Below are 26,811 nucleotides of genomic sequence, written 5' to 3'. Positions count from 1 at the left end.
AACAACAAACTGCACAAATTATAATTAATGGGGGGTTAACAGAGATGTTTAAAATTGAAAAAGGTACAAGACAGGGATGCCCCCTATCACCATTGTTGTTTGTATTAACGTTGGAGATTTTATTAATTAAAATTCGAGAGTCTTCTATGATAAAGGGAATTAAAATAAAACAGAATGATTATAGATTAAGAGCTTTTGCTGATGACTTGGTTGTGACTTTATCTCAACCGATACAATCGGTTATAGATTTGATGGAAATTATAACTCAGCATGGTAAGGTTTCTGGGTTTAAGGTAAATAGTAATAAGACCAAGATATTGTCTAAGAATATGTCTATGAGTGAAAGGGAAATGTTAATCAAATTAACAGGTTTTGAAATAGTAAAAAAGGTTAAGTATTTGGGAGTGTATATTGCAGCTTCAAATGCAAAATTATATAAGAATAACTATGAAACACTATGGGTGAAGATACAAAAGGATTTAAATAATTGGAAAAAATTACAATTATCTCTATTGGGAAGAATTGCAGCTGTTAAAATGAATGTTCTGCCGAAGTTTATCTTTTTGTTTCAAATGATACCTATATTGAAAAAGGACGCCAACCTTGATGAATGGCAGAAGGGTATTAATAAATTTATCTGGGCAGGGAAAAAACCAAGAGTCAAATTTAAGATTCTTCAAGATGCTAGGGAAAGAGGGGGACTCAAGGCGCCTAATTTGAAATTGTATTATGATGTGGTGGTTTTGACATGGGTTAGCGATTGGCTTAATCTAACTAATAAAAGAATACTTCACCTTGAGGGTTGGGACTTGGTATATGGATGGTATGCATATTTGCTTTATGACAAAAAGGTAGACAGGGCTTTTAAATCTCATATTCTTAGAAGTGCTTTGTTATGTGTCTGGAAAAAGTATTATTATAAGTTAAATGATAAAATACCGATTTGGGGAATTCCCGGACACGCGATAGAAGGTATATCTATGGGAGTGAGTTTGGATATGGTTTCCTATAAGGAATTACTTAGAGTGGAAGGGAATAATTGGCAACTTAAATTATTAGATGTGTTAAAACAAGAAAACATAAATTACTCTTGGTTCCAATACACCCAACTGAAAGCTAGGTGGAAGGTGGATCAGAAGGTTGGCATTACAATTATAGATGAAAATTTCGTAAAACAAATTAGAGATTCAAATCGTGCACATATAAAGAGGATATATAATGTTTTAATTGAATTGGACACGGAAACGGAATTAGTTAAAGATTGTATGATAAAGTGGGCACAAAACATACAGGAAAGAATTCCGTTGGATATTTGGGAGGTAAACTGGGTTGGAAATGTTAAATTTACTCAGGCTCAAAACTTAAGAGAAAATTTTTATAAAATGTTTTATAGATGGCATTTGGATCCCAAAAGGTTGTCTAACATGTATCCTAATTTACAGTCTAAATGCTGGAGATGCGGTAGTTTAGATGCTACTTATTTTCATATGTGGTGGACTTGTAGAAATATAAAAGCTTTTTGGATTAAAATTTGGTGGAACATTCAAAAGATTTTTAAGAGAAAGATAAAGTTTTCTCCGCAATTGTTTTTATTGGGTATTGTTATAGATTGTGACACTAAAGAAACTAATTTGATGTTGAATTTGATAACAGCAGCACGGTTACTGGTGGGACAATATTGGAAGAAGGATAGTTTGCCTTCTATAGAAGAATGGGTACTTAAGGTATCGAATCTTGCAGAAATGTCTAAGATTTCTGCTTATTTGAAGGATCATTCGCAAGGAAGATATATTTCAGTTTGGAGGAGATGGATAGATTATATTCAGAATAAATATGGGACTAAAAAGTTCCATTTAGCTTATGAGTAGATCTTAGATTTTTATTAATTTCAGTATTAGTATTGATTATATTTTGTTTAAGTTATTATTATTATGTTTCTAATAATTTGAATGTATCAATGTTAGAGTTAAAGCACATTATGAATTTGGTTAATTTTATAATGGATAATTTTAGTTAGAATATGATTATATTTATGACCCTGTATTCAGCTCTGGGAAGTGGGGGGGAGGGGGGGTTGGGATGAGTGGGTTTTGGGGATGTTTTGTAAAAACGTTTTTGGTAAACTTTTTAATAAAAAAAAAGAATTAAGTAATTTCTGATACCACTATTTACTGTTGCGGTGAATGGCTACTTTCTTACTTTTAAATTCAAATAATCGTTAAAGCCTCTATTTTTTATATTTAATTTTTCATTAGTGTCTCAACTGAGGGTAGTACTCGATAAATCTCATAAACTGAATTCTATTGAAACTTTAGGAATATATAACTATTTTTCTAATTTTGTGCATCACACAAACATGGTACACTCCCTGAAAATGTGTAATAATATTTATTTTTTTAAAAGTTAAGATAGAAGAAATTCTGGCTAAGTGTAATCAATAAATATTGGTTTTACAAAAGTGATCTAAAATTCTGTATTACTAAACTATCTAGTTCATACTGTATCAAGGATGGTAATTAATTTTTTCAAGAGAAAAAAAATGAGAAACTGGGACTGTTATAAAGGGCTGCCACTGCCCCCTGCTGCACTGCTCCTACTCCTGTCCTGTTCTTCACAGCCAATACCCCACCCCCACAGGCAGTTACTGGGACTGCCCGCAGGCCAGCTGTGGCCCACAGAGTATAAGGACTACAGACTTGCACAAGTTAAGTTGATAACTATAGAATTATCAAATTTAGTAATATGATGAGGTTAACAATTAGGAAACATCATCCACTCAACATATATAACTCATTATTTTACTGTTCAACTTATTTCACATGACTGCAAGCCTAATATTGAAGGAACTGATCTACAAAAGGAAAGGCAGAATATAAAAGAGTGAATAAAACAAATGATCATGGACAAATGTTTATTAGTGTTATTTTCACTCACATCATACTCTGAAATTTCAGGTACACTGCTTGCCTCTACTTTCTCTGCTTTTTCAGCTGCCCATCGGGTTGCAGCCTCTGCAAGCTCCTTTTCTGATAATCTGCTGTTTTTCTCCAAAGTCTGATGAACAAAAAAATCTGTTGTTTTATATGTATATATACATATATGTATATGTAATCCCCAAGTTATAAGCGTTCACTTAGCACCCATTCAAAATTATGCGACAAGCACTCACTAATATTTCCGAGCAAGTCCCAAAATTACAAAATTACAACACACAGCAGTTGTTCGCCCTTCGGAAATGCTTGGAAATACTTTTCACACTGATAATGGAAGTTTCTGGGGTCCGTGATCTCACATGAGTTCAAACATTCATTCTCTGCAAAAGAGATCATGGTGTCCGGAAGCTTCCATTCTCCAGGGGAAAAGTGTTTGCTTAATTTGCATGCCTATGGGACAAAGCGTGTGTAAGGACCCGCTTCAAAACCTCTTCCCAAGAAAGCAAAACTCTTGGAACAGTCATCCCAAAAGGAACTTTTATTAGGAGAAGTTGATAGCAGGCATAGAAGACAGGATCTGAGGGTTTCCCACTCAAATCAATAGGTTAAAGGAGGAAAAAGCAAACCCCACCCCAATAGTTCATCCGGTCAGTTCAAACAGGCCAATCCCCAGGTGTTAAGTACGCTGTGGGAATGAGGCTAATAAAACTCCATTCCCAAGGCTGTGAAAACGTTGTTGGGTATTCGCACCTTCTCTTCTGCAGCAAGAGATAAGCCAGATGGCCAGAGACACATTTCTTTCTCACCCCAGGTTGGCATCAAGGGGAGAACAGTTCAAAGAGCAAGCATATAGAGGAAGCAGAGAGGATACAATGTAGCAGCTAAGTGAAAGGAAAAGATACATAACATTTCCCCAAAGGTTTCCCCCTCCCCGCCCAGGACTATGGCAGAACCCGCAGGGGAAAAAAAAAGACTCAACTAGTAAAAGTCCCCACCCACCAAAGAAATGGGTTCTGACATGCCACCCCCCCTTAAAAGATAGAGGTCCACCTGTAAAAAGACAAAAAGGGAGATAAACAGAGTGATTAGTCTGGTTTATCAGGGTACATAGCATGGAACTTAATAAGCAGCCTAGGGGCTCTAATATGGTGTTTAAGGACCCATTCATTCTGGGATGGAGGCAAATGCTTCCAAGCTACTAAATACTGTTGTTTTTTAATTAAAGAGTTTTACAAAAACAAAATTTTACAATATATCCCCAAATCCCTCCCACCCCAAACCCACCCACTTCCCCCCCCACTTCCCAGAGCTAAATACAGGATTATAGTTACAATAATCATATTCTAAATAAAAATTATGCATAATATACAATTAACCAAATTCATAATGTGCTTTAACTCTTTTAACATAACTACAAACAACGTACCAATAACAATATCCCACTAAAATCTACTCATAAGCTAAATGGTAATTTTTAGTCCCATATTTGTTTTGAATATAATTTATCCATCTCCTCCAAACTGAAATATATCTTTCCTGTGAATGATCCTTCAGATAAGCAGAAATCTTAGACATTTCTGCAAGATTCGAAACTTTAAACACCCATTCTTCTACAGTGGGCAAACTATCCTTCTTCCAATATTGTCCCACCAGTAACCGTGCTGCCGTTATCATGTTCAACATCAAGTTAGTTTCTTTAACATCACAATCTACAACAATGCCCAATAAAAACAATTGCGGGGAAAACTTTATCTTTCTCTTAAAAATCTTTTGAATGTTCCACCAAATTTTAATCCAAAAAGCTTTTATATTTCTACAAGTCCACCACATGTGAAAATAGGTAGCTTCTAAACTACCACACCTCCAACATTTAGACTGTAAATTAGGATACATGTTGGACAGCTTCTTGGGATCCAGATGCCATCTATAAAACATTTTATAAAAATTTTATCTTAAATTTTGAGCCTGGGTAAATTTAACATTTCTGACCCAAATTATCTCCCAGGTGTCCAACGAAATTGGTTCCTGAATATTTTGTGCCCACTTTATCATGCAGTCTTTAACCAGTTCCGTTTCCGAATCCAATTCAATTAAAGCATTATATATCCTCTTTATATGTGCACAATTTGAATCTCTAATTTGCTTTACTAAATTTTGATCTGTAGTTGTGATGCCAACCTTTTGATCTGACTTCCACCTAGCTTTCAATTGGGTATATTGAAACCAAGAGTAACTTATGTTTTCTTGTCTTAACTCCTCTACTGGTTTAAGTTGCCAATCATTCCCTTGCAATCTAAGTAGTTCCTTATAAGAAACCATATCCATACTCACTCCCATAGATACGCCCTCTATCGCGTGTCCAGGAATTCCCCAAATCGGTATTTTATAATTTAACTTATAATAATACTTTTTCCAGACACGCAATAAAGCACTTCTAAGAATATGGGATTTAACAGCCCTGTCTACCTTCTTATCATAAAGCAAGTATGCATGCCATCCATATACCAAATCCCATCCCTCAAGATGAAGTATTCTCTTGTTAGTTAGATTAAGCCAATCACTAACCCAGGTCAAGGCAACCGCATCATAGTACAATTTCAAATTCGGCGCCTTGAGTCCCCCTCTTTGCCTGGCATCTTGTAAAATCTTGAATTTAACTCTTGGTTTTACTAAATACTGTTTACATGATGTTTCCTAGAGTCCAAAATGTCTTTGATTTCAAGGTGCTGCTCCCCTTCTACCATGATTGGAGGAGGAGGAGGGGTTGCAGCTGGCCTTAAGGGTGAGTTTAGTTCATGCTTTAAGAGGCTGCAGTGAAATACTGGGTGAACCTGTCTAAGTGTCTTACTGGATTGATTATCCTTTTAATGGGGAAAGGTCCTACAAATTTTGGTCCTGGTTTCTTAGAGGGTTGCAGGGATTTCAGGTATTTAGTAGATAAGTATACTTTCCTCCCTAGTTGGAATGGTTTGGGCTCAGTTCATTTTTTACCTGCTTGGAAACTTATATGCTTCCCTAGCCTCATCTAAAGCTTTTCTCGCAACTGGTCAGGTGTTTTGGAGTTGTGCAACCCACTCTTTCAGGGAGGGGATGGTCGGTTCGGTGGAGGGTAGTTCAGGCATCAGAACTACTTGGAACATAGTGTAACCGGTGCTGGAATGCACTGCATTGTTATAGGCGACTTCTGTGAACGGAGGCAAGTCAGTCCAATTGTCTTGTTGGTAGTTTACAAAGCATCTTAAGTACTGCTCTAGTACTGAGTTTGAACGTTCAGTACCACCATTCGTTTGAGGATGGTGACTAGATGACAGTCCCTGGGTGGTCCCCAAAAATTCTAGAAATGCCTTCCCAAACTCCAAAGTGAATTGCAACCCCCTATCAGATGTAATCCATTGTGGGACTCCATGTAGTTGATAAATGTGCTGCACGAATAACTTTGCTAAGGTTTTGGCGGTGGGGATTTTCTGGCATGGGATAAATTGTACTTGTGTTCTGACTCGGCTCCCCAAACAACAGACACGCCAAATAGTCTCTAATATTCCTTTATTTCAGGAACACCAGCAGTTTCACACAGCCTCCAAACAATGGAGCTCACTCCCTTTTCCCCTGTAGGGGTCTCCCAATACCCAGAGTTACTCTCAGCCTCACCACACTTGCAGCCAAAAGTCCTTCAAGAAAGCTGGCTATTGTTTAACATAAGACATACCCATGCTCAGAAGCCACTCCGACTTCCAGCACCACAGTATCTGCAGAAAAAACTCTGGCAAAATTCCAAGGATAAGTGACAGGAGTTCCAAACACAAGTGGCTGACCAGCAGGAAGACAAATAATTGTCTGCCACACCTTTTATGCACAACTGAGGGTGGGGCTACGTTAGCAGCCGCCCCATAGCCTCTTGCTGTTCACCTCAGCTTCCACCATGCCAGCGCATCAATTACTGGCCCCATGTGATCCTCCTCTCCTGACTCACTTGCCTCTAGGCATGGAGGTCTCAATCTTTCCATCTGAGGGCTGGTGGACAGCCCAGGCTCCACCTCTGTCCCTGGCTGTGATAGCTCCTTTCTTTCGTTGGAGCTTTCAGATGGCCCTGACGCTAAGCCCGGCGCCCATTCCTGTGCTTCCTCATCTGAATTGGTCGTTGAGTATTTTGGCGGCCGACAGGCCACAACTTGTTTAGAGAATAAGTCCATAATGACCCAAATCACTGTAGTATGAATATAGTACTGTAATGTATTTCCCCTACTTTCTGGTAATTCCACAATAAAGTCCACAGAAATCTCCCTCCAGGGTGCTGACAGGGTGGCTACCGTTTGTAACAGTCCTGGGATCTTCCCCTGTCTCCTTTTGGCTGCTGCGCATATTGGGCAGATAGCTACATAGCTTTCAATGTCCTTGTTTATCAATGTCACCAAAATTGCTGTTTTACTAAATGGAGGGTTTTCACGCACCCAAAATGCCTGGCGGATTTGGAGTCATGGCAAAGCTGCATGAAGGTCAGTCTTTGGCTTTTTGGAATGTATAATTTCACTCCCACCCATGGCAGTCCATCATTCATTGTGCATACGTTTTTGTGGCTTAGAAACCATTCATCTTTTTCTAGCGCTTTCCTGAATTCCACTCCAGCTTGGCTTATTAGAGTCTTTGGGGTTTTGGCTTGCGCTCGAGTGGTGACTGGTGCTACTAACTGCTTTGATGACATGAGTGGATCTGTTATCTCTGTTTTGGTGCTGTTGTATTGCAGTAATTGTGACAGTGCGTCCACTAGGAAATTCCCCCCCCCCGATAAATATTTTATAGTGAAATTAAACCGGTGGAAATACTGGGACCATCTTGCCTGTTTGGGAGAGTTTCCTGGGCGCTTTTAGGGGTTCCAGATTCTCATGGTCAGTCCATACCTAGAAGGGGATTTTATTCCCAAGAAATTTTGCCATGTTAAGAGAGCCCATCTGACGGCATAAACTTCATTTTCCCAAACCGCCCATCTTTGTTCCGTCTGTGAGTTTCCTCAATGTGTATGCACAAGGCTGTAATTTCCCTTCATTATTTTCCTGAAGCAGTACTGCCCCCACTGCTACGTCACTAGCATCAGCTTGAATTATGAAAGATTTCTCAATATCTGGGTGTTCCGCTGAGAATAACCTTTTTAATTTCTCAAAGGCAGCTTGGCATTCTACAGTCCATTTTAAAGGTTGGCTGGGCTTCGGTTTCCCTCCCCTTTAGTCTTTTTTATTTTTGATGGGCAATGCAATTTGTGCAAGAGGGGATGAACTAAGTTTGCAAACCCAAGGAAGCTTTGCAGCGGTTATCTCCTGGTGCATGGCAGAGCCCATTCTAACACAGCCCGCACTTTTTTGGGGGTCCATCTCTATGCCGTTTGATGAGATGCAATATCCAAGGTAATCAATTCTGTCTTTGTGGAACTCACACTTAGATAAATTGGCATACAAGCGGGCTCCCTGCAACTTGTTCAGCACCGCTCTGACCAATTTTACATGTTCATCCTTAGTCTCAGTGAATATCAGGATATCGTCCAGGTAGACAAGCACCCCCCTATACAGGTGTTCCTGGAGCACCTCGTTTATCAGCTGCATGAATATTGCGGGTGCTCCCTGAAGCCTGAACGGTACAACCCTGAATTGGAAACAACCTAAGGGGCAGTTGAATGCAGTTTTCCATTCGTCCCCTTCTTTAATTCTGACTCTATAACATGCCTCCCTCAAGTCCAACTTTGAAAAAATCTTCCCCTTAGACAAATGTGGCATTATGTCCTTCATCAGAGGGAGTGGGTAGAGGTTACTTTCACTCACTGCATTGAGAGACCTATAATCCACACAGAGGCGAAGAGACCCATCTTCTTTTTGCAAAATAGTACAGGAGCTGCTGTTTTTGGTTTTGCCGGTTGGATAAAACCCCTTGGTAGATTTTTCTTTATAAATTTTTGTAATTCCTCTAATTCCCGTGGGGTCATGGAGTATAATTTTGGTTTAAGTAACTTTGCCCCTGGGAGTATTTCGACAGCACAGTGGGTCAGTGAGGGGGTAATTCGTCAGACCTCTCTTTGCTGAATAATTCAGCTAGATCCCGATATTCCTCTGGTATGCCAACTCCCCCTTGCTTGCCACCACTGCACTTTCTGGGGTTTTCACCCCCATTTGGTCTGGCCTGATGTCAATTTTCCCCTTCGGGAATCTCAGCTCTCCAGTTCTCCAATCCAACCTCGGGTCCTATTTCATTAGCCATGCCATGCCTAATATGAGTGGGCATTCCATTCTAGGGGTCACCAGAGTCTCGGTCCCCTATGGTAAGCTGAATGGGCTGCGTGGCAAGAGTGGCCGGGATCCCCCCTGCAATGGATCCATTTAATTGGTCAAGTGAAATCTGCTTCTTCAGCCTCCTCACTGAAATTTCTAAGTTCCCCACAAAGGTTGGGCTTATAAGGCTGTGAGCGCAGCCGGAGTCTATCAGGGCTCTTAATGTGACCTTTTCCAGCATCCCTGAGCTAAACAGCTCTCCGGTTCTGTTGAACGGCACAATGGGTCCACTTACCAGGAGTTTGTCCTCTGAGCTGTCTTCCGAGAAGTCTGAGGGTTTTCTGGTCCTGGTTGCAGTTCCTTTCCCATTTTGATGGGTTAGGACCGTGAGAGCCTCCACACTTTTCATGGCCATTTCCTTTGGCTTTGGCGGGGTTTCCCCGGGTTTCCCCTCTGAAGCTCGGTCAGGCTTCCAAACTGGAGTCTTCGAGCAGCATTCGGTAGTGCAGTGACCATCCTTCCCACATTTGAAACAGCCTGTCGGTCTGGGAGTAGTAGGAGTCTGTTTTGCCAGTTCCTGGGGGTGCCTCTGCTTGACATCTTCCCCAGAATCTCCTCGGATGACGTTGCCTTCTAGCCCGATCGATCTCAGCCTCCTCAGCCAGGATGTACCAGTCGTGGAGCAGGTCAGGGAAGCCCCAGGGAATGCAGGCATAATACAGGTCATCGTTAAGCCTATCTTTGAAATGTCCCACCAGAACATCTTCTGGCCAATTAAGTTTGCTAGCAAGAGCTCGGAATTCTGTGTATTTTGCCACGGGGCGTTGGCCTTGCCTGACATTTTTATGCGCTCTCTGGCTTTCCGATGAGCTAAGGGATTCTCAAATCGTCTCCTGAGGGCTGCCATGAAATGGTTAAAATTCCACAATTCTGGAGCATCTGAATCATGGAAGTTCACCATCCACTCAGCTGCTGCCCCCCCACCTAGTGCCATGGTCACGATCCTCACCCGCCCATGGTCACTGGGGATGTCTTGTCCATATTCCTCCATGTAGCTCAGGACCTGAGCTAAGAAGAACCCCAATTTTTGTGATTCTCCACTATACTTTACCCCCAGTTACAGGAACTTCCAACTGGCACGGTGACCTCTCCTTCTCCTGTGTTGGTGTCTTTCCCTGTCAGCTGGTATGGCTTGGGTAGGGGTGGCTGCTGCTGTGGTGGTGGCTGCAGTCTCCGAAGCGCTGGTGGAGGGACCCGGGTTTCCTGCCTTGATTCCAACACCACCTGCTTCCTCAGTTGGACCTGAGGAAGTCAAAGGCAACTCTCAGCATATCAAGGGCTTGCTCTAGGAACCAGCTGGAGTGGGCTGGCCTTTCGTCCTTGTCTTCACTGAGATGGAGCCATCTCTCCATCTCCAATTTCCAGCCTGGTTGGTGACTGCCGCATTTGAGGGTCACCTTCCTCGCCTTCTGTTCCCAGTCCTCCTTCTTCCCAACACCCATCGACCACCTCTGTTTATCTTGGTGCTTGGCGACCACGACTTCATTGGATGACCTGGAGAAATGCAAGTTGCATTTGCCTGGGCCAGCCTGGAGGGAAATCTCCCCCCTCCATGGTGGCTCCCTCCTTCTCTGAACCTAATTCAGACATAGTTTGCAGGGTCACTGTGGTAAGGGTCTTCCTTCCGGGCTGACCAACTTTTGCAGATCCTGCCTAATGTAAGGACCTGCTTCAAAACCTCTTCCCAAGAAAGCAGAACTCTTGGAACAGAAACATCCCAAAAGGAACTTTTATTAGGAGATGTTGACAGCAGGCATAGAAGGCAGGATGTGAGAGTTTCCCGCTCAAATCAATAGGTTAAAGGAGCAAAAAGCAAACCCACCCCAATAGTTCATCCGGTCAGTTCAAATAGGCCAATCTCCAGGTGTTAAGTCTGTTGTGGGAACGAGGCTTATAAGGAGTATGGCAGAACCCGCAGAAGGGAAAACACCCAACTAGTAAAAGTCCTCCCCCCAAGAAATGGGTTCTGACAGCGTGGAGTCAGCCAGGCGCAAGAACTAATGCCATCCGTGGCCTGGGTGCGCTGCTCACTTGCATGTGCTGGCCTTACTTTTAAGGGCAGGAATGAAGCCTTCAACTGAGCGGGGAGGCATCACAGGGCCAGGCCCCTCGTCCTCGCATCCAGCCTGCTGGAACTCGATGCGCCAGGGGAGGAATGAGACCCCGTTGTCCTGTGGAACCCACCACCATTTGAGTAAGGAGGACGAGGAGGAGAAGAACGGTGAGACCTTGTGCCAGCTGGCCATGCAGGTTGTAGCTCAGGCAGGGGTGCTGGCTGGCTGAGGAGGGAGGATTATGGCTGCTCACATGGCCTCTGCTGCCAGCAGCTCGGGTGCCCCAGTTCCATCTGAGCTGAAGAAAGCGAAAGCACAGCAACGGGATTGCTCTCAAACAGTAAGGCCCAAGGGCACTGTTTGCTTGCATGTGCAGCCTTAACAATGAAGCCTTCCGCTGATCAGGGGGAGGCATCACGCGGCCAAGTCCCTCACACCCATGTCCAGGCCGCCAAAACTCACCATGCCAGGGAGGAATGAGACTTCATTGTCCCACAAAGCCCACCACTGCTTGAGCAGGGAGGACAAGGAGAAGAGCAGTGAGTTCCGGCAGGCTGGACATAGCTACGAGGGGCTTTGCCCCATAGGCATGCAAACAAAGCAAACACTTTCCTCCCGGAGACTGGAAGCTTCCAGAGACCATGAACTCTTTTGCAGAGAATGGGTGCTTGAAGTCATGTGAGATCATGGACCCCAGAAGCTTCCATTGTTGGCATGAAAAGCATTTCCAAGCCAACTCTGCTCTCCCTCAAAGGGAAAGAAAATGCGGCAGGGAGGAGACAGAACTTTGCAAAGTGAGTCCGGCATGGCAGGTAGGGAGGGGGAAGCCTGAGGTATCTTAATGGGTCAGGGAGCCTTTGGGGCCTGTTCCATCACTAGCCCCCCCCCCGGCCTTCCCCACCCTCAGATACCTCATAAGCACTTAATGAGCAGAGGATTCGATTAGTGAATGCATGGGCGAAAGCAGGGAGTGATCACGTCCAAGGTACGAGATTCACTCCTACGAGTCTTTGAGTTATGAATGGAATAGACAGGCTCCATTACATCTGTAACTTGAGGACTACCTGTATACAATAAGGCAGAAACATTTTAGTGAACAATTTAAGAATTCTTAAGCAGACTCAAATGTCTTACTGTGGCAAAAGCTATGTACTGGATAAAGAATGTTTAAATTCTTCTGCCAGCAAAACTCTCCCAACAATAAATCTGCAGAGAACTGAGAAACTTTCCAAAATAAACTAAGGACATACGTGTACTAAGACACAGAAGAGACTAACTGAAAACCCTGTTGCACTCTAGCTTAATGTAACCCTTTAAAATTTAAGCACAAAATCAAGGGAGAAGCATGTAGCAAAAACATTCTCCATTCAAATTATTTTTATTGCTAAAGATTTAGCAATTTATATGATAAACTTACTTTTGCAGGTGATAGTGCTGTAGCTCCTGAAGGAGAAACATCTCTTGAAGTCTTCAAACTCTGAGTTGAAGATCTCTCTTTATGTAAAGAGGATACAAAAATATGAGTAGAAAAACATTTTAGCTGTGGTACTAAGTCTATGGTTAGGCTGAAAATACATTATAAAACAACTAAAATTCTGTGCATTAAATATAGATTAGACTAGTGGCTCTCAAACATTTTGGTCTGAGAAGCTCTTTAACATTCATGAAAATGATTGTGGTTCATCTTTTAAATGATTGAAAGAGTATATGTTTATGTGGGTTATATCTATCAATATCTGCTGTATTAGAAATTAAAAACGTTAAAAATATTTGACTTTGCAGACCCCTTGAAAGGTTTGGGGAAATCACCAGATTCCCCAGATCACACTTCAAGAACTAGGTTAGACCAATATTTTTCAACCTATAGTATGCATATCAGTGGTATGATGCAGAAATAAGGGGTTTTTTAAATATATATTTTATTTTCCTAGTATAATCATTAGGAAATGGGAATTTTTCTGATAATTAAGATTTGTTTCCCTTTCACTTTGTGACCAGCATGAAGTTTGATATATCTGGCACTTTCTATATTGCATCCATTAAAGAGCTTGAAGAATCTCTACCTTTTGGACTTCTGGTTTTGCCCGGTAGTGCACAGTCACAGGATTGCGAAAACTTCATTTCCCGTGGCTCTTTTCGCCCTGCCAGGGCAAAGAGGGGTGCCCCAACAATTCGGGAACGACGGCAGTGGTCCCATTTGATCAGGAAATTCCCTCTAACCCGACAGGAGAAAGGCTGGCCCAACCTTGGTAACCAGCCCCAGCTACTTGCAGCCAAATTCCACAAATACTCACCAGAACATCGGTAAACAGCATGGTGAAACTGGGTGAGAAATTTGATCTTCTCTTTCCTACTATATATCCTGAACTTTTGGAAAAGATATGCAAGAAGCAAAAGAGCCTCGAAAGTGAAAAGGAAGGGGAGCTTTGCCCCACCCTTCCATGGAAGGAAGCGGTGAATTAAACTATTAAGCGGGACAAAAACATACTGTTGCTGACATCTAGTGATGGAAGAGAATATAACTTTAGCTGCTTTGTTATAAGTATTGGCAGGACGCCCAGAATGAGATAACCTACTTTTTGAACTTTAAAAAGAGCTAAACCAGACATGTCAAATATATCAGGACTGTTTTGCCATTGCCAGCAATGGGGTGGGCGTGGCTTCTGCATGAAGTGTCTGGCCGGCAGGCCAGCAGTTTGACACCCTTGAGCTAAAGAAAACATTCTGGGCCATCCACAATAAGCAAAGATTATAATTGAAAAACATAACTGACCTTCCTGGATGATAAACACCTAGTGACTGTGATTTTAAAGCTGATTTCAGAGAAAGAAAGAAAAATTGAATTCTAGGTATCATGGAATCTTAAGGACTTGCAAAAAGAATTTGTCCAGAAAAACCAAATACTTTACAGGAGGAAATGCTCACTATGTTGCAACTAATCCAAACAACAATGGCTCTAAACCACAATGAAATTAAAAACAACTTTGATGACATAAATGGACATATCTTTACATTAATCTCACAACATAAGAATTTTCAGAAAATGAAAGAATCTACTAATGGAAGGGATTGTGATTTAATGCAGATGGAGAAAACACACAAGATGTGACTAAAGCACCAGAACTGGAAGAGATAGTCCACACCCCAGAATCACGAAAGAAAGCTGAAGATAAGAAGAAAAGCCTGACAAAATGGATTAGAGATACAAAAAAACTACAGTAGTGGCCAAAATTGTGGAAACCTTTTGGGGAAAGTGTACATTTGAGGTTTGATGTCTAATAACACAACTTTTCTTTGGAGTAGTACCAAAAAATTATATATCAATCGGAAGATAATTTAATCAAGAATGTAATGCAATAAAGTTTGCTCAATTATCTGTATTCTATGAAAGGTTATAGCCAAATAACCAGAAAAAGGAAGCACAACTTGCTTAGGTTGATATCAGGTAGCTTTTCTTCATCTGATTGTAGCCAATGAGTAAGAGTGTTTAGAGAGCCAATCAGGTGTCATCTTATTTTGGCAATGAGCCAATCAGATCAGAGTAGGATTCAGTCATTGATGTCATGTATTGAAGCTGAGAGGAGGACATTTGACAGTGTGTTATGTGATCGCTATCAAGTTGGTTGGGTTTTTTTGTGTTCTTTCATTTAGTGAGCTTGTAAAATGTAATAAAATTAAAGTAATGGTGCAAATAGTTGACTGGTCGCCCAGAAAGCAATGTAAAATAGTATTATTAAGTGAACAAGGCTACAGTTATAAAGAAATTAGAAGAAAAACTGGAGGAAACTTAACCAAAGGTGGCATTTCTAAGTTTTTGAAGAGGTATAAGGAGACTCAATCACTACAAAACCACACTGGTAAAGGCAGGAAAAGGTGCACAACAGCAAGTGATGATACAAGAATTAAGAAACTGTGCCTATGTGACAGAAGAAAATCATCTGGGTGTATACAAGTTGAAATGACGCAATGCAATGTGAAGCTGAGTGCAAGGACTGTTCGGCACAGACTGCAGGAATTTGGCTTAAAATCTAGAATTCCACGAAAAAAGCCACCTTTATCTCTCAAACAAAGATTGAAAAGACTAAACTAGGCTAAAACCCATGTTACCTGAACAGAGGAACAACGGGACAGTGTTATTTGGATTGATGAGACGAAGATCTCCCTGTTTAGTAGTGATGGCATAAAATACGTAAGGAGAAGAATCAAAGAAGATTTGCATCCTGATTGCATTATATGTACCGTGAAACACCCAGTCAGTGTTATGATTTGGGGTTGTATGACATCAAAAGGTGGGCAGAATTTGTGTGATTAATGGAAATATAAATGGCCAAAAATACATTAATGAAATACTTGAGCCCAAACTGAAGCCTTCTGCACATGATCTTTCCCAAGACAATGAAGCATTTATATTTCAACAGGATTCAGCTCCATGTCATGCTGCTGCTGTGTGCAAAAAGTGGTTTCAAGATAACCATATTCCACTGCTGGAATCGCCTGGGAATAGCCCACATCTTAACCCAAATGAAAATCTAGGGAGCCGATTAAAGAAACTTGTTAGTCAGAAGCGACCCAGCAATAAAACCCAGTTAATAGAAGCAATCATTCAAACGTGGTTTCACATTATAACAGCTGTAGAACTAAAGGACTTGGTTCACTCCATGGGAAGACGTTGTAAGGGCGTAATTCATGCTAAAGGTTACTCAACTAAGTATTAACTGACATGGTGATAATTTTTGTATATCATTTTTTCTATGGTAATTTTTGTATATCTCATTTTTTCTATTTGTTTCACTTTTCTTTATAACTGCTATTCTAATAGCAAATCCTTCATAAAGGTTTTTGGATTACATTCTTGATTAAATTATCTTTCATTGATATATAATTTTATGGTACTACTCCAAAAAAGTGGTGTTACTAGCCATCAATTTTCCCAAAAGGTTTCTACAATTTTGGCCACTACTGTACAACTTGAGAGACAAAAAAGATAAAAAGAAATCAACATCCTGCCTGATTTGTCTCTCTCATCTTTAACAACATCCACAAGAAAATGGCAAGACTTTTTAACTAAAGGGAATAGATGGATGAGAAAAAGCCATTTGGCGAAAGAGAGAGACTAAAACCAGATTCAAGGGATTAGAAGACTGGACCTATCAGAAGCAATTTTTAGAGGTTAACCATTTGTTTGAATATGGTTAAAATATAAAATGGTCTGCTCAACCAGTAACTATTGAATGGAAGTTAAAAAAATGAAAAAATGGGTGATATAAATGAAATTTAGTTTGAGAGAGATATGTTTCTCTCTTTTGCTTCTTTCTTATTCTGAGTAGTACTGTATTTTTTATGATATGAGAAATGTAATTGTTGGGAGGATTATTGTGAGGGAAACAGCTTAGATATTTAACTGTAAACCAACTCTGACAAAATCGTAACAGATAAAAATGATTTCAATTTTGTAGGGTTTCTTTTTCTGATTACCATCTCGGGTGAGAGCTGAGCTGGATTAGTGGACTGAGGTATATTTAGCGGACCCAATATCATTGTCATCTGGATATTATTCTACACCATCGGACTACCCACTGTTAATATTTGCCCTATGTGGACGCTTTTATTATCATATGGCTCACCTGCGTTATTCTGGAGCCAATTTGTATGCCCTCAGGGGGGTTCCTCCCTCCTGGGTACGACCTGCGGCCTTTTCCTGCATTCCCCTTAATGACAGGCCCAATTGTTGGGACCCCAAGAGGTGGTTGGGCTTAGACAGGGGCCTCGGGTGGAGAGGCCCCTGACATACTTTTTAGCCGATTATTTTAAAGGGTTAGGGAGGGGGAGGAATAGTAGGGTGGGGAGGGAATTATTAACCGGCACTCAGTCTGGGCCTGTTAGGGGTTCTGGTGGGATGGGGTTGGAAGTGGAGGCTGCTGGTTCTGTGTATGCTGGGGCGGGGTTTCAAATCCCCACAACGATAGGGAATGGCAGCAGGTGGTTGCATGGAGGGCCGCATCAACATCTGAGGGGTTTTAATTATTTATTAATGGGGTTTTAATTTAAATTCAGGGACTTAATTTAATTTTAGTTTTAATCGATTTTAACTTTGCATGTATGTATTTTTAATTTTTCCCTGTAAACCGCCCTGAGTCCTACGGGAATAGGGCGGTATACAAGTTTAAATAATAAATAATAAATAAATAAACATCTGGGATCGTGCCCCTGCTGTCTTCGAGCGGTGGCGCGCTCCGACCCTCCGGTTAGCATCCTCTCGCCCGGGGATGAGGGTGATCAAGTCCCTGAGCTTAGGCTGGTCTATCTTAATGCCAGATCCGTTGTTAACAAGGCTCCCCTCGTTCATGACTTGATGGAGGAGGAATGCGTGGATCTGGCATGCATCATGGAAACTTGGTTGGGCTCGGAGGGAGGGGTTCCTCTGACCAAGCTATGCCCCCCAGGTTTCCGTGTGCTACACCGGCCACGGGCTCAGGGTAGGGGTGGAGGGGTGGTGGTGGTTATCCGGGAGACTTTATGTCCGTGGGAGACCACCATTGTCCAGATGGGCGGGAGTGAGTCCCTCCTCCTGAGATGTGGCCCTCAGGCTCAGATGGGCTTGTTACTCACATACCTAATGCCCAGCTGTGTGGCAACAGCCCTGCCCGAGCTGCTCGACACCCTCTCAGGGTTGGCGGTGGAGTTCCCCAGGCTTATAGTTCTGGGTGACTTCAACCTGCCTTCCCTGGGAGGGTCGTCTCAGTTCGCCATGGACCTGACCGAAGTAATTCAGGGCCCGACTCATGTGGGGGGTCACACTCTCAACCTGGTTTTCCTGTCTGGACAGTGGCTGGATGATTTGGGAGGGGGTTCGCCAACTATTGTTCCTGTCATGGTCCGATCATCACCTCCTGCGGCTGGTCTTCCGTTATGCCACCCCCCGCCGCTGGGCTGCGGAACTGACCAGGTGGTTCCACCCCAGGCACCTAATGGACCCAGAACGGTTCCAGATGGCGCAAGGGTCTATACCCATCGCCCTCACTCACAGCCCAGTCGATGCCTTGGTGGATGCCTGGGAAAGGGCGGCCGCCGAGGCACTCGACTGTGTTGTACCTTTGCGACCCCTGACCCGGCGCAGATCCCGTTGGGCTCCATGGTTTTCTGTGGAGCTCCAGGAGATGAAGCGTTGGAGACGGGGTCTAGATAGCGGTTGGAGGTCCAGCCGTTCCGAATCTGACCGATTGCAGTTAAGAACCTTTGTAAAGTCTTATCTTGCGGCGATGAGGACAGCGAGGGCTAACTACTTCGCTGCCCTCATCGCGTCCGCAGATAATCGCCCGGCCGCCCTGTTCAGGGTGACTCACTCCCTTCTTAATCGGGAGGTGAGGGAGGAACCCTTGCAGGGTCAGGCCGAGGAGTTTAGTCATCATCTGACGGACAAAATCGCTCAGATCTGGGCCGGTTTGGACTCTGACTGGGCAGAGTCTGACATGGAGGAATCGGACGGTCTTGAGCATGTTATCTGGACTGAGTTCGATCCTGTTTCCCCTGATGATGTAGACAGGATTATGGGGAGGCTGAGCTCCACCACCTGTTTATTGGACCCGTGTCCCTCCTGGTTGATTTATGCAGCTCGGGAGAAGACACGAAGCTGGTTCCAGGCAGTAATATCTGCCTCTTTGAGTGAGGGTGTCTTCCCCGCCGCTTTGAAGGAGGCGGTGGTAAGGCCCCTTCTCAAGAAGCCTGCTCTGGACCCAGCGATTTTAAATAATTATTGTCCGGTCTCCAACCTTCGCTTTTTGGCAAAGGTTGTTGAGAGTGTGGTGGCGCATCAGCTTCCTCTGTTCCTGGAGGAAACTGATTACCTTGACCCGTACCAATCGGGCTTCAGGCCCGGATACAGCACGGAGACGGCATTGGTCGCGCTGCTGAATGATCTCTGGCGGGCTTGGGACAGGGGCTGTTCCTCTGTCCTAGTCCTATTAGATCTCTCAGCGGCTTTTGATACCATCGACCATGGTATCCTACTGCGGCGTCTCAGGGGGTTGGGACTGGGAGGCACTGTTTTGCAGTGGTTCTCCTCCTATCTCCTGGGACGTTCGCAGTCGGTGTTGACAGGAGGGCAGAGATCCGCCCCGAGGCCTCTCGTTTGTGGAGTTCCTCAGGGGTTGGTTCTCTCTCCCCTCCTGTTCAACATCTATATGAAGCCGCTGGGTGAGATCATTCGTGGTTTCGGGGTGGGGTATCATCAGTATGCTGATGATACCCAACTTTATTTCTCCACCCCGAACCAACCCAGCGATGCCCTCGCCATGATGTCCCGTTGCCTGGAGGCGGTCTGGGTCTGGATGAAGAGAAACAGGCTTCGTCTCAATCCTGCCAAGACTGAGTGGCTGTGCGTTCCGGCATCTCGGGTTAACCAGTCCATTCCACCTTTAATGATGGGGGGGTGAGGTGTTACTCCCCGTTGATAGGGTTCGCAACTTGGGTGTCCTCCTGGATTCGCAGCTCAGTTTTGAAGATCATATAGGAGCCGTGATCAGGGGGGCCTTTGCCCAGGTTCGCCTGGTGCGCCAGTTGCGGCCCTATCTGGACCGAGATGCCCTACGCACAGTCACTCATGCGCTCGTGACCTCCCGGTTGGACTACTGCAACGCTCTCTACATGGGGCTGCCCTTGAGGACCACTCGGAGGCTTCAGCTGGTGCAGAATGCAGCCACGCGAGTTGTGATGGGGGTTTCCCGATACTCCCATGTAACACCTCTGCTCTGCAAGCTGCATTGGCTTCCGGTTGCCCTCCGGGTGAGATTCAAGGTGCTGGTGATGACCTATAAAGCCCTAAATGGCTTGGGTCCAGGATATTTGAGGGAACACCTGCTGCCGGCATCAAGCTCCCTTCGTCCTGTGCGCTCCCACAGGGAGGGCCTTCTCAGGGTGCCGCCGGCAAAAGATTGCCGGTGGGTAACACCCAGGGGGAGGGCCTTCTCTGTGGGTGCGCCTGCCCTTTGGAACCAGCTGCCCGTAGAGCTCAGGACTACCCCTGACCTTCGTTCATTCCGCTGGGACCTGAAGACCTGGCTCTTTGAGCTTTCCAGCCAGGACTGAGAATTTTAATTGTAATTTTATTTTAATTGGGTTTTAATTGGAGTTTAACAAGGGTTTTATTTTATTCAAGGACTAAATTTAATTATTTTAATTGTTCTTAACTTTTGTAATTTGTATTGTTATTTTAAATACCTTGTGAACCGCCCTGAGTCCTATGGGAGAAGGGCGATATATAAGTCCAATAAACATAAACAAACATAAACATAAATGAGAATGTTGAAAACAGGACATATAACGCAACCAAGAGGACTATCTAGAAAAGAAGTTCTATACAGATGCTATTACTAATTGGATAAATGTTAGAAAAATGTTTATATTTAACCTCTTTGTTACTAAAATACAAAGAACTGTATTAACCTAATGTTTGCAAAAGAGAACAATATGGGAATAAGAGAAAATCAAGGAAAACTGTTATGTAGAATACAATAAGATAGAAATTGACTATTATTGATTGTTGTGAAATGTGAACCCAGACAACATGCTGTTTACTAAGCACCAGGTTGTTAGTTTTAAAAAAATCAATAAAATATATATTAAAGAAAAGAATCTCTACCTTTTCATTGAAACTTAAGAGTACAATAGTCTAGAACAGGGGTGTCAAACTGCAGCCCACAGGCCAGACGCATCACACGGAAGCTGCACCCACCCCATTGCCAGCAATGGTAAAACAGTCCCGATACATTGCGCAACATCATGGGACGTCGCGAGTTTGACATGTCTGGTCTAGACTGAAGAAGTATTGCCTACACAAAGTTAAATGTTTTGTTGAAGGGCTTCTTTGCAGACGATTTCCCTAATTTTCCCAAATTCTTATCTTCACTTTCCTAGATTTGTACCTCATGTTTTTCTATGTAAAATCTTTGCTGTTTTGTGAAAAGATTTTCTCATTTTCTCTCAGCACTACCAGGTTCCTTCCCTTCATATTTTCAAGCATATATTTCACAGACCACAGCTCATAATTTACCTTATATGTTATTCCTTTCATTGAACCACCTTGGACTTTACCAGTTTGCAAACAACTAAAAGAAACAAAAACTTTCGTCCAAAGCAGCAAAAAGAAACAAGAAACCACAGGTAGATCAAGAAAATCAGTAATTTTTCTTCTCCTTATTGCTGCCCTAGTTTTAGAATGCTTGCCCCCAATCCTTTTTCATCTTTCGCTCACTGGCTCTAGATAGCCTTTTGCCCTTTTACAACTCTGCAACTAGAAGAAGGAAAGCAAGAAGCTAGAAACAAGCTTTGTTGAGTCATACAGTAGTTGCCTGGCCCATTGTTTGCCTAGGATTTGATCCTTAGCTTATGGGTAGAAATGGGAGAGAAGGGATACATATTTAAACATTAATAATAACAGAATACTATTAACAAAGCTGTTATAATTATCAATTTGGACCATGCAGCAATGGTTTTTAGCCATGATAGGTACATTACCTAACAATTTAGATGGAATATAGCAGCAGTGGCGAACCTATGGCACGCGTACCAGAAGCAGCACTCAGAGCCCTCTCTGTGGGCATGCACGCCATTGTCCCAGCCCTGCCTCCCCCCACGGCCCCCTCCTCACCAGTAGCCCCCCTGGAGGAGAGTCACCCCTGAGCATGGCCTGTGCAGAGCAGCACAGCCAAGGACATGGCAGCCGGGCAGCGGGGACAAGACTCCACCCTCATGCCCTGTCATGCACAGTTAATGCTGTGGGGCACGGGCAGAGAGCGTGGCCACCATGGCACTGCTGGGCTGCCTGGGCGATCTGTGGCGGGCTGTGGAGGCGGTGAGTGGCCCTGTGGATGGGAACCATGGAGCAGGGGGTAGGATGGGGGCAGGAAAGAGCGAGCGGGATGGGACAGAGGCGGTTTTTAGGCACTCAGTCTCTAAAACAGACATGTCAAACTCGCGATGTCACGTGACGTCGCGCGATGTATCGGAACTTTTTCCCATTGCCGGCAATGGGATGGGCGCAGTTTCTCTGTGACACCCCTGCTCTAAAAGGTTCGCCATCACTGGAATATAGGGTATGTGACTGAATTTATAAGTTCTTCTCAGAAAAAGTTAGGAAAGGATGCTTGTAGTATGGTGGGACCCATGTTCCTGACACAAGCCAATTGTGGGACATTCTATTCAGAGAAATATTGTTCTGGGTAAAGGAATGGAATACATAATTTAAAAAATTTCCCTGTTAACCTAGAAGAACATTTACTTTTAAAAGGATATTTATATTTTTAATATTCCTGAATTATCCATTAGCCAGTTATTTTGCAATTATATACAATTATGCAACACACCGATTATTAAGTGAAGCAATTATGTACAAACTCAATTCAAATAAAGCTGCCCAAAGTTCTAATGTAACTTTGCTTTGAGAGTCATATTATTTCATTGCTTATCTTTAGTATATTCCTAAATAAAATCAACTGACTATATTGTATTACATCTAGGGGTAATTTCACTGAAGATCATAAAAACACATTCAAATAATTCTTATTATATTCCTAACTCAAGACAGGTTCATGATGCAGACAGGGACAGAACTACTGTTCAGGTATAACATTGAATATAACATCCTTTACATGGAAAATTATTTTAATCAATTAATGATTCCATTTTCCCAGCATTACCTCCTTCAACATCCAGATGACTTTCCCCACTTTCCTGGAGGTAGTTTTTGAGACCAAGAAATGGAAGGTATAAATTGAAAGCATGCTTCCATGTTCAGAAAGATAAGGAGTCTTACAGGGATATCCTTAAATTATGTGGCTTGAGTAGCATAAGAAAATATGTAGTGACACACATAATAAGGAAATGTGAAATGCTGGGTTAAATTTTTAAAGCAGGTCTTGTTTACTTTGTCAACAAAGATACAATATAAAAAAATCTCAATGAAATGAGAATTAGCAATTTATATTGCTAATATATATTGCATACCAAAGAAAATGTGCGTACTGAAATGTATGGACAAGATAAATAATGAAACCACTTGCTTTTCCTCTCCTTCTCACTCCCTTTGTGTCTTTTCCTGTCTTGTGTTCTTTTAAGATTAAAGGGCTTTCTTGTTTGCTTATTACTATGTAAAATCACTACTTGTAATATTCAGGTATAACATTGAATATAACATCCTTTACATGGAAAATTATTTTAATCAATTAATGATTCCATTTTCCCAGCATTACCTCCTTCAACATCCAGATGACTTTCCCCACTTTCCTGGAGGTAGTTTTTGAGACCAAGAAATGGAAGGTATAAATTGAAAGCATGCTTCCATGTTCAGAAAGATAAGGAGTCTTACAGGGATATCCTTAAATTATGTGGCTTGAGTAGCATAAGAAAATATGTAGTGACACACATAATAAGGAAATGTGAAATGCTGGGTTAAATTTTTAAAGCAGGTCTTGTTTACTTTGTCAACAAAGATACAATATAAAAAAATCTCAATGAAATGAGAATTAGCAATTTATATTGCTAATATATATTGCATACCAAAGAAAATGTGCGTACTGAAATGTATGGACAAGATAAATAATGAAACCACTTGCTTTTCCTCTCCTTCTCACTCCCTTTGTGTCTTTTCCTGTCTTGTGTTCTTTTAAGATTAAAGGGCTTTCTTGTTTGCTTATTACTATGTAAAATCACTACTTGTAATATTCTTTTACTTGAGAAAATATAAAACTACATGGTGCCAAGGACTGAATTTTTCCGGTTTTGAGTACTGTAAATTTCCTTTGCAAGGATAGCTGTTCCAGCTCATGGCTTTAGGTTTTGTTTTTGAATACAGTAAAACCTCCATAGTTGACCATCTCCCTAAGTTGACCTAATTTTCATAGACCAGACATATATGTACACAATAGAAAGCCAACCTCTATATTGACCACCTCTGTAAGTTGTATCTTGACCTCCTGGACCTTAACACACAGTATTAATTTACTCTCTATAACCTGACCAGCTCAGTCCAGTCTGCACCAAGGGCAAGAAAAGTGAAAAGCAGAATTGGTAGCAATGAATTTCTTTCAAGAATATCAAAGAATACAATATTTTTCACTTTGAATCAGCAGTAAAGACAATGACATCTTTAACGCTGACGAACATTCAAGGCAATACCTAACAGGAGCCTCATTATGAGGGGTGACAAATGTAAGAGTGGAAAACTTTCTAAAGAACCTTTCAAAGTTCTGCTGTGTGCTAGCTTAACTGGAGAGAAGCTAAAACCTTTGGTGATTGGTAAATTGGCAAAGCCACACTCATTCAAGAACATGCAGTCCAAAGACCTTCCAATCCAAATCTAAGAAATCTGCGTGGATGACTGGTGCCCTATTTAAGGAGTGGATAAGAGGTATTGATTGAGAAATGAAGAAGAAACAGTCCATTCTCCTTAAAGTGGACAACTGTCCTAGCCATCCCCAAGTGAATCATCTTACAAATGTGAAACTGAAATTTTTGCTTCCAAACACTACATCAAAAATTCGATCTCAAAACCAAGACATAATCAAAACATTCAAAACGCACTACAGAGCCCAACTTCTGCAGTGGGTCACTGCTAAAAAACCAACCTATGGTTCATCTGCAAAAGCAAAATCCCAGTCCTAACCTAACCCTGACCCAGAAGCAATTTTCCAATCAGTATTGACTGAGGTACATCCAGAGGAAAAGTGCTGGAAGCAACTGATGAAGCAAAAGAATTGAGGAGGACACAGAAATTGCAGATACCCCAAAAGAAGAGGATATCAGTCATTTGATAATGCAGTTAAAGTCATTTGCTGTTGAAAAATGCCCAGGTATGCTGAGTGATATAGCCAGCATCAAGAATGCTTTCTCTGCTTTACCTTCATAAAAAGAATAAGACACAGACTAAAATTGACTCTTTTTCAGAAAGAATGATCAAACCATGAGAAAATGATACATATATGTATATGTATTGATTTGTATGATACAGTATTGTATGAATGATTTTCCAGTGTTTTCACAAAATGGGTTTCTGCATATTCTCTAATAAAAGCTGTACAATAAAATGAGGCATGTGTACATATCAGTGCAGTTGTTCCATATGTTGACCACCTCTGTATGTTGACCACTTTTGTTCAGTCCCTTGGGTGGGTCAACTTTCAGAGGTTTTTCTGTAATTAATTCTACATTACCTTGTAGGGAAATATTTCTATGTAAAGATGACATACTTTTGCTATGCTGGGTCTGATGGAAGGCGTAGGCTTTGCTTCTATCAGGTGAATAACTTCTGCTGCTGACACTGGAGCCAGATCTACTGTGAGGAGATTCTCTCCGGCCAATTGGTGATTCTCTGAAGTAAGGGGAATCCCTTTTATGTGGGGAGCGATCTCTTGCATAATGAGGATATACAGGTTTCCGTCGTATGCCATCTCTGACATCCCTTTAAACATCATTGCAATAAACAAATAAAAACATTCATTTATTCAGCAAGAGTGCCAAGTAAAAACTAATTTTCTTCTGAATCTTTCCTTAGAGAACGTTTTCAATTCTCTAACTAATGACAGAAATACAATGAAAATCAGTATTTTTTGAATAAAAAAACAAATGACTTAATCAGTTGAACAGGAATAAAATATCAATAAAAAGTATAATGGAAAGAGTTACTGTGTAGAAGGCGAGTTCAAATTTTGAGCAATCTCAAAAATAAGTTTCATTTGCTAATTCATTTTAGGAATCTGGAAGATTTAATATATTTTTTCATTTTTAAATATTTTTCCATTAAAAAAAAGGATTTCATACATATTTATGACTGAAAATCCTTTTTTAAAGGTTCTTGGATTGCAGTAACAATTGTTTAAACCCATCTACTAAATAATAAGAAGCAGAACATTTCCTGGTGCAGCTCTATGTTTTTATCAATTATTATGTTTTACGTTTATGGAAATCAATGTGCAGGGAAAAAATATGAGGTTTCCTTTGTTTCACACTATTTCATACTTTTATATAATGACTAATTGAAATCCAATGAAAACAAAATTCTACCCACCAGAAAACTAAATAGCCAGTTAAATGAAAGCACAATCTACTAGGGAAAAAACACATAAGGATAATAAACAAAACTTCTAACTGTAGAGATACTCATAAAATTGGTAAGTATGGAAATGCACACTAAGTAGATCTAGATTAGGGCTGTCCATTACAGCTAGGAAATAGGTGAAGGGGTACTATTGAAAAGTTCTCACCTCATCTCTAGGCTTTTACAGCCATTTTATTACGTGCAATAAAAAGGAACTATTTAAAGCAACCTGAAATAAGAGGTTCCGGTTTTGCATCGTGGAGAGACAGATTTCGCCCTGTTGGTGGCCCTGAAAAGGGCCTAAAGTCACTCCAAAGAGGCGATGAAGGAGGGGTGCCTTATAACAAAGGCGGCAGCTTACAAAGAAAACCTATATAAAATGTTTTACAGATGGCACTTAACACCTATGAGGTTAGTGAAAATGT

General features: G+C 41.8%; 1 protein-coding gene across 5 annotated transcripts in view; it reads right to left on the bottom strand.

Moving 5' to 3' along the window:
• PPHLN1 (periphilin 1) overlaps positions 1–26,811 on the bottom strand; it is a 112,702-nt gene that overhangs the window by 47,995 nt on the left and 37,896 nt on the right. For 3 of the 5 annotated variants that reach the window (XM_081330370.1, XM_081330372.1, XM_081330373.1), the window contains 4 exons: positions 25,539–25,750; positions 12,716–12,792; positions 3,933–3,983; positions 2,935–3,054 (listed from right to left, as the gene is read on the bottom strand). In XM_081330370.1, coding sequence (XP_081186496.1) covers positions 2,935–3,054; positions 3,933–3,983; positions 12,716–12,792; positions 25,539–25,750 — 460 coding nt within the window. The remainder of the gene's footprint in view (positions 1–2,934; positions 3,055–3,932; positions 3,984–12,715; positions 12,793–25,538; positions 25,751–26,811) is intronic. The other 2 variants (XM_081330371.1, XM_081330374.1) reach the window with 1 other exon arrangement.

This window comes from Vipera berus, assembly GCF_964194415.1.
Source record: "Vipera berus genome assembly, chromosome: 6".
NCBI lineage: Eukaryota > Metazoa > Chordata > Lepidosauria > Squamata > Viperidae > Vipera > Vipera berus.
The sequence above is the reverse complement of the archived record's forward strand: the minus strand, read 5'-3'. Positions and strand labels throughout refer to the sequence as shown.